Source organism: Endocarpon pusillum (assembly GCF_000464535.1).
Source record: "Endocarpon pusillum Z07020 unplaced genomic scaffold C728001, whole genome shotgun sequence".
Taxonomy (NCBI): Eukaryota; Fungi; Ascomycota; class Eurotiomycetes; order Verrucariales; family Verrucariaceae; genus Endocarpon; species Endocarpon pusillum.
The window spans coordinates 891-9,208 of record NW_006913595.1 but is presented as its reverse complement, the minus strand read 5'-3'; the positions used below and the strand labels follow the sequence as shown (position 1 = coordinate 9,208).

General features: G+C 46.8%; 1 protein-coding gene across 1 annotated transcript; it reads left to right on the top strand.

Annotated features, from left to right (window-relative positions):
- Positions 1-2,104: 2,104 nt before the first annotated feature.
- Positions 2,105-6,240, top strand: EPUS_09271 (uncharacterized protein; the record flags this gene model as incomplete). The annotated part of the gene is made up of 4 exons (XM_007788925.1): positions 2,105-2,654; positions 2,702-3,129; positions 3,234-3,344; positions 3,394-6,240. The coding sequence occupies 4 exons, from the start codon at positions 2,105-2,107 to the stop codon at positions 6,238-6,240; spliced, it is 3,936 nt and encodes a 1,311-aa protein (XP_007787115.1).
- Positions 6,241-8,318: the final 2,078 nt, after the last annotated feature.

The window sequence follows — 8,318 nt, the reverse complement described above, 5'->3', positions numbered from 1 at the left end:
ATGCCTCTTGCGGTCAAGTTTGAGACCATGGTTCGCCCAAATGCGTCATGCGGACGTATTGGCTCATAGATGACTACGGCAACGGGTATCGCTGGGTGGAATGCCGAGGTGGAGTATGAGAGCACTGAATCCGCATCTTCAGGGGGGAGGTAAATCAGACAGCACTCCGACAGCAATTTCCTCCTCCTCTTTTACTTCTTCCTCGTCCTCTTCTCTCTCTCTGTCCCGCTCCTCCTCTCTCACCGCTTCGTCTGCTGAGGTGGACAGGTGTTCGCTTTCATCAGAGTCGGTTTCGACATTCAGAGACGTCGGAAGTAACTATGGTGTTTACTTTCGACTCGAAAAAAGCGCTGCAGAGGCACTTGAAAAACGCGCTGCAGAGGCACTCAACAGGCGCTGCGGAGGCACTCGAAAAAGGCGCTGCAGAAGCACTCAAAAATAGCGCTGCAGAAGCACTCAACAGGCGCTGCGCAGGCACTCGAAAACGGCGCTGCAGAAGCACTCGAAAACAGCGCTACAGAGGCACTAGAAGAAGGTGCTGCAGAAGCACTCAACAGGCGTTGCGCAGGCGCTCGAAAACAGCGCTACGCAGAAACACAACAGGCACTGCGCAGGCACTCAACAAGCGCTGCAGAAGCACTCAGCAGGCGCTACGCAGGCACTCGAAGATAGCGCTGCAGAAGCACTTAACAGGCGCTGCGCAGGCACTCAACAAGCGCTGCAGAAGCACTCAACAGGCACTACGCAGCACTCAACAAGCGCTACAGAAGCACTCAACAGGCGCTGCAGAAGCACTCAACAGGCACTGCGCAGGCACTCAAAAACAGCGCTGCGGAGGCGCTCAACAGGCGCTGCGCAGGCACTCAAAAACAGCGCTGCAGAGGCACTCAACAGGCGCTGCGCAGATACTCAACAGGCGCTGCGTAAGTGTCACGTGTCACGTTGGAAGCAGGCGACGAGTGCGCGAGATCTTCAGCCCATGTTGAGTGCTATCCTAAGACTGCAGAGCCGACGAGGATGGCACCGGGGTCGCTCCTATATAGCGAGCATGCCCCTTACTAACGCGTAGTGCCAATCAATACCCGGCGGCCCTAGCGCTAGCGGCCGACAAGCATGGCAGCCGTGACAGTAAGCACTCAAAAAAGGCGCTGCAAAAGCACTCAACAGGCGCTATAGAAGTACTTGCTTATTTTACATTCCAATTTTGGAATGGATACCCCTAGAAGGTACTTAAAAGGCTCTCACCTATTTGATATTCCAATTTTGGAATAGTTACCCCTAGTTACTATTAAACTAGAGGTCCCTATTTCAAAATTCAAATATAGATAAGTACTTATGTAGCGCCTCTTTCAAGTGCTTACGCAGTGCCTATTAAGTGCTTTTGTAGCGTCTGTTAAGTGCTTCTGCAGCGCCTATTGAGTGCCTACGTAATGCCTTTTTTGATTGCCTTCGCAGTACCTTTTTTGAGTGCCTCTGCGGTGCCTTTTTCGAGTGCCTGCGTAGCGCCTGTTGAGTGCTTCTGCAGCGCTTATTAAGTGCTTGTGCAGCGCCTTTTTCGAGTGCTTATGCAGCGCCTGTTGAGTGCCTATGCAGCGCCTGTTGAGTACCTATATAGCGCCTTTTTCAAGTGCTTATGCAGCGCCTTTTATAAATAGTTACTGAAATCAATCAATTGAATCTTCGTACGTAATTCTATGTGGTGTGAAGTTGGGATGGAATGATGAGCAGGAGGCGCGGGGATCAAAATTTTGATGTGTCGTTAACCCAATAACAGTCCGCCGTAGGACCGGCCATTTGACTAGTAGTCAACTTCATTGGCTGGCCTTGCATCTGTCGAACAAGTGTTGTTGAGGACTGCAAAATCTAACGGAGCTAGCTAAGCAAGCTATACGCAGGCCTAACGCAGGCTGAGTCAGCAGGCGCCTTGGCGTACTACAACAGCATCTTATGCGAAGCCGATAGAAAGTCATAGAAAGGCTGGGAACAATACCGTAATCTCAAAGCCTTTCAGCCTCCATGTTCTGTTCTTTTAAATGAAATCCTTCAGCTAGGCGATTCCACAAAATAAAACATTTTATTTGCGGACACTTACTAGATGGTTTAGATGGATCGATCATTATCTTTCGCCGAATTCAGCTTTTTGGCAGACGATCCTCAGACGAAGTCATTCAGCCCAAGTGCTACACCAGCGCATGCTCCAAATCAGTACGCAAACTACGGCTTCATTGCTGTCTTAGGTCTTGCTCAAAGGTTACGCTTGCCCTTCTTGCCTATAACATGGCAGGCAACGCTGGGCCGAATAGGAAGGGGTGGCCAGGCCGAGATCAATCAGGCTCTAGCCAATGTCCAGACGAGTTTTGCATTCAAACGCTTCAAGCATCCAAACACCGATCCCTTCAGAGAGATTATTCAAGAGATGGTAGTACTCAGCCACCCTGTAATCCGACAACACGAACACATTGTTCCGTTAGAGGGGATCTGCTGGGATATTCCACAACATAATGAGGTATGGCCGGTCCTGGTCTTCGAAAAGAGTCACCTTGGAGATCTTTGCGAATTTGCAAAGTCAGAGAATTTCAAAAATCTATCAATTCAGGATAGATTTACAATCTGTGCGCACGTTGGAATTGCCATCAGAGACATGCATCGCAATAGTAAAGGTCCTTCCTGATAATCTTAACAACAGCTTATCAAGCTGCAGGAATTGTCCACGGAGACATTAACCCTCGAAATGTGCTTATATTCGACGAAGGTTCTCAGTTCATTGCCAAAGTGGCGGATTTCGGGTTCACTACATGCTTTCAGGGCGACAGTGACCTGATTTCAATACCAAAAAAGGAGCCTTGGAATGCACCGGAACACCATCACCGTCACTTTAGACCCGAGCAAGCTAAGCAAATGGATGTTTACTCATTTGGTATGCTATGTTTCTGGCTAATCTATGAGGCGGGGTCCTCTGGAGGTCTGCCGCTACCTCCCAATACGGTTTTAGACAGTGGTCAATCTGTTAGCTTCGATCGATGCTTGTCAGAAACGAATGTGCTCCTAGACTGGAAGAGCGATAGCAACAATACGCTGATGAAATTCGTTTGCTGGCTAGTGCATGAAGACAGGCGCTTAAACAGCAGCGTGAGAGAAACCTTATTGCCATTTTTCCAATCTACTTTAGCTTCGGACCCCAAGTCGAGATGCAATGACCTTGAGCACGTACTTTCTCTTCTGATTCCTCATAGGTAAATGCTGATCTATTCATCTTGTTCAGCACACGTTTACAAGTTTCTAGCATTTTGCCGAAAACAGAACCTATTCGAATAAGCTCTGCTCCAAAGCAAGAAGATTTCGAGGTTACGAGCTCACATAAATGATCGTATAAGGATTACTGATAATCTATAGATTCCTTTTTCGATTTCCGAGTTCTATGATGCAGACTTTCGGCTAAGGGAATTCATTATCGAATGTCTTGAATCTACAGCCATAGTGTCAACAAAATCAACTATTCAGCATGTATCACCACGGAAAGCAGCTTTGCAATTAGCATTGTCTTATACTATTGGCTTTGGAACAATCAAAGATGACAACCGAGCGACGTTCATCCTGCATGAACACTGCCTGGAACACATAGACCTGAAAAGCCAGATCCAACTGGTCAAGGGCGGTATCCAAGCATCTTCATATGACGGTCAAGTGTTTTCAGTATTACAACGCCGAGGGCCAATTCAGTATATCGACTTCCCTCAACACTACCGTGAAAAGGAATTGCTGGAGAGAGCCGAAATTAGTTGTGAACGGGATATTCAGAGCATTGGCCTGGTCTTTGGCCAGTCACATATGCTATGTTCTAAAGTGAAAGCCCGGCTAGCAACGATAATAAAAGATCAGGGTCGATGGAAAGAGTCTGAAGAATTGGAGGTGCAGGTGATGGAAGCGAGCTCGAGAATGTTGGGCTATTCGCATCCTTCTACACTGAACAGCATGGCTAGTCTAGCCTCAACATACTGGAATCAAGGGCGCTGGAAGGAGGCTGAAGAGCTGCAAATGCGAATGATACAGAAAAGTCTGATGGTGCTGGGCGAAGAGCACCCAAATACATTGAGGAGCATGGCCACTCTTGCCTTAATATGCGGGGATCAGGGACAATGGAAGGGGGCTGAAACACTGAACGTGCGAGTAATGGAGACAAGGAAGAGGGTGCTGGGCGAGGAGCATCCAGACACGCTGAGCAGCATAACCAACCTTGCCTTGATCTACTACAAACAAGGACGATGGAAAGAGGCTGAAAAGCTGAGCATGCGAGTGCTAGAGAGAAAGAAGAGGGTGCTAGGCGAGAAGCATCCTTCCACGCTGACCAGCATGCACAATCTAGCAGAGGCGTTGAGCAGTCAAGGCAACCTCAGAGAGGCTGAGCGAATCCATCGACAAACATTGCTGCTGAGGGAAACCGCGCTGGGCAAGCAGCATCCAGATACGCTGACGAGCATGAGCAACCTGGCAGTCTTATTATGCAATCAAGGCAGCTACAAAGAAGCTGAACAGATCCATCGACAAGTATCGGGATTGAGGGAAACAGTGCTGGGCAAGCGACATCCAGATACGCTGACAAGCATGAACAACCTGGCAGAGGTATTAAACAGTCAAGATGCCTTCAGAGAGGCCGAGCAGATCCACCAACAAGTATTAGCGTTAAGGGAAACAGCGCTAGACAAGAACCATCCTGATACACTGATTAACATGGATAATCTAACAGAGACGTCAAGCAATCAAGACAATCTCAAAGATGCCGAACAGATCCATCGACAAACCTTAGCGTTGAGAGGAACAGTGTTAAACAAGGACTACTCTGACACGCTAACTAACACGAACAATCTGACAGATGCGTTGAACAGTCAAGACAGCTTCATAGAGCTCAAAGAAATACATCGACAAACGTCAGCGTTAACAGAAACAGTGCTAGATAAGGACTATTCTGATATACTGGCTAGTATGGATAATCAGGCAGAGACATTAAGCAATCAAGGCAACTTCAGAGAGGCCGACCAGATCCATCGACAAGCGTTAGCAATAAGAGAAACAGTATTAGGCAAGGACCATCCTAATACACTGGCCAGTATGAACGATCTTGCAGAAGTGTTAAATAATCAAGGCAGCTTTAATGAGGCTGAACGAATCCATCGACAAGCCTTGGGGTTGAGAGAAAGAGTGCTGGGCAAGCAGCATCCAGATACGCTGACGAGCATGAGCAACCTGGCAGCCTTATTATGCAATCAAGGCAGCTACAAAGAAGCTGAACAGATCCATCTACAAGCCTTAGGGTTAAGAGAAACTGCGCTGGGTAAGCAGCATCCAGATACGCTGATGAGCATAAATAGCCTGGCAGCCTTATTATGCAGTCAAGGCAGCTACAAAGAAGCTGAACAGATCTATCAACAAGCCTTGGGGTTGAGAGAAACAGTGCTAGGCAAGCAGCATCCAGATACGCTGTCGAGCATGAATAATCTGGCCCTTGTATTAAGCAGTCAAGGCAGTCATAATAAAGCTGAAGAAATTCATCGAGAGGTTTTTGCGTGGAGATATACAGTTTTAGGCAAACAACATCCAGATACGCTGATGAGCATGAGTAATCTGGCAGATGTGTTGAATATTCAAAGCAAATACGATGAAGCCGAAGAAAAGTATCGAGAAGTCATAACATTGAGAGAAACAGTGTTGAGCAAGCAGCATCCAGATACGCTGATAAGTATGGACAATCTGGCCATTATGTTGAACAATCAAGGCAGCTTCAAAGAGGCCGAACGGATTCACCAACAAGCGTTCGTGTTAAGGGAAGCAGCGTTAAACAAACAACATCCAGATACGGCGACAGTTGTTTTTAGCAATCAAGACAAATCTGAAGAAAGCTATCGACAAGCATTAGCGTCAAGGAAAGCAGTGCTAGGCAGGAATCATCCTGATACACTAACGAGCATGAACAGTCTGGCACTTGTGTTAAGCAGTCAAGGCAGCCATAATGAAGCCGAGGAAATCCATCGAGAGGTGGTTGCGCGGAGGAATGCAGCGCTAGGCAAGTACCATCCAGCTACGTTGATGAGCATGAACAATCTAGCAGACGTGTTGAGCATTCAAAGCGAGAACGATGAAGTCGAAGAAGCAGTAGCGCTGAGGGAAATTGTCACGGAATGTGTTGGGAGCGGTCCATTCGCGGCGATCCATTCGGCAAAGATCCATTCGGCGTTTGAATCTTGACGGGTTCTTGACATGACTGCGCAATAGTAATTTGTATGTAGTATTTCTAGATTTTTCCAGAGAGAGTTTTGATCCACCGTCATTTATAATTCAAGCTTACTGTACTTCCTAAACAGATATTGAGATAGATATCCTTGGTGTTATACTATTACTCTTGTTGTTGCTACGGCCACCTCCTTATAGGCTGCTCATTCTGACTGTCTAGAACATATTAAAACAGAGCTCAAAGCACGTGTACGGTCTCTCCCTCTCTCCTTAATAGTCTCTACGTCTAGGGAGGTCTTCGATAATTCTGATGTTTGTTAAGAACTTTTATAGAGCTGGGTCTTATCGTAAGAATTTGTTATCGTTAGAAAAAGTAGTAACATAAAGACAATTCACAAACGATTTGAATTTCGTTATATATATTTAATATTCGTTAATTTGAAAAGTATATTAAGAAAGAGTGGCCAGAGGCTTGGAGCCTCCAGATCGACTGTACTATACAGCGGCGGACATGGATTATCAGAAGACGGAAAGCCCGGAGCCTGTACAGTGATGGTATTGTTGTAAAGTGATGGATGTGTGTAACTAGATGTTGAGAAGTCTAGTCCACGGGCTGGACTATTTGAGAAGCCCGGAGCCTGAATGGTGACGGTATCGTTTTGATAGACCGGTAGATGTCCGTGACCAGACGTTGCGAAGTCTAGTCCTCGAGCCGGATTATTTGAGAAGCCCGGAGCCTGAATGGTGACGGTATCGTGGTCGTAGACCGGTGGATGTATATGACTAGGCGTTGTGAAGTCTAATTCACGGGCCGGATTATTCGAGAAGCCCGGATCCTGAAGGGCGACAGGATTATTGTTGTAGAATGGATGTATGGGACTAGGAGTTGAGAAGTTCAATCTACGGGCCGGATTATTCGAAAAGCCCGGAGCCTGTTCCAAGTAAGGAGTCGATGTGGTGCAACTTGTTGTACCTTCTGAGGTGAAAGATGTAGACATGTGAAAGGGGCATGTCACGTCTCGTACTGAATCTTCATTGACAGTCCTAATAAGATTAGCCCTCGCCTAAATAATCGCAGTAAGTCATAGTACTCACGGGCTTGTTGCGCTAGAAACAGTCTCTTGAGCTGTTGAAGAAGAATTTGAGGAAGCAGAGGCAACTTTAAATACCGAAATGTCAGCGGCAAAAGTTAAAGTACTGAAACACATACTCGGATCCAGTCTCTAGATCATCTGGGAATTCTGACACTTTTTGTTCATGTCTCGCCATATGTTTTTGAAGGTCCCCCCATCTCTTAAAACTGTCTTCCACATGTTTCACATTTCGTTCTATAGCGCTTCTGAGCAAGATCTTTATGTCTCATATCTCCATACCAGAGATGGGTATAGAGGCCGTCTGATCTGTTATATAATCTATTGCAGATTGGGCAAGCGTGCTTCTTCAAAAGCTTCTCTTTCAGGGCTTCGTTTTCGATTTTCAGGGCTCTGTTCTCCTCCTCTAGCAATCGAACATGATCTTGCTCCGTCATAAGAGAACCCTTGTTCTCAGCTTGCTTTTGGTCCTATTCTGCGACCAGTTTATATTCATCCCCTTGCGTTTCTGACTGGAAGTTTTGGAAACATTCTTCGGTTTGAGGTTTGCAATCACTTGAGGTTCGCAATAACGTTTTGAGCTTCGCGGAGAGCGACGCAAGGACTGGGACGCATGGCTTGTGTTTGCGAGGGCTGGAGAAGTCGCAGTCATGATGATCCAAAGAGAGAGCTTTCGATTTGATGTTGGTTGACGACGTTGTCCTGTTCGATTGCTTTTGATTAGCTCAATGCTTGTTGCCGAAAGTGGCCTAGTGGCTAACGCACATGACTGTGATATTGGCCCGAGGGGCCGGTGGTGCCAGTAGACCCCATCATGCGTAGCTTGGTCTAGGCGAAACGGCTTCTTTCAAGGCCAATTGAGCGGTGTCTGTGGTTAGGCAGCCCAGTAAGTGCTGCACTAAATTTGAAAGTCGCTTTGTAGATCAAATCGTACAGATCGAGCGATAGTTTACTTACAACGATCCAAGCGATTATATCAGTTTCGTTGCTGTGGGTTACGAC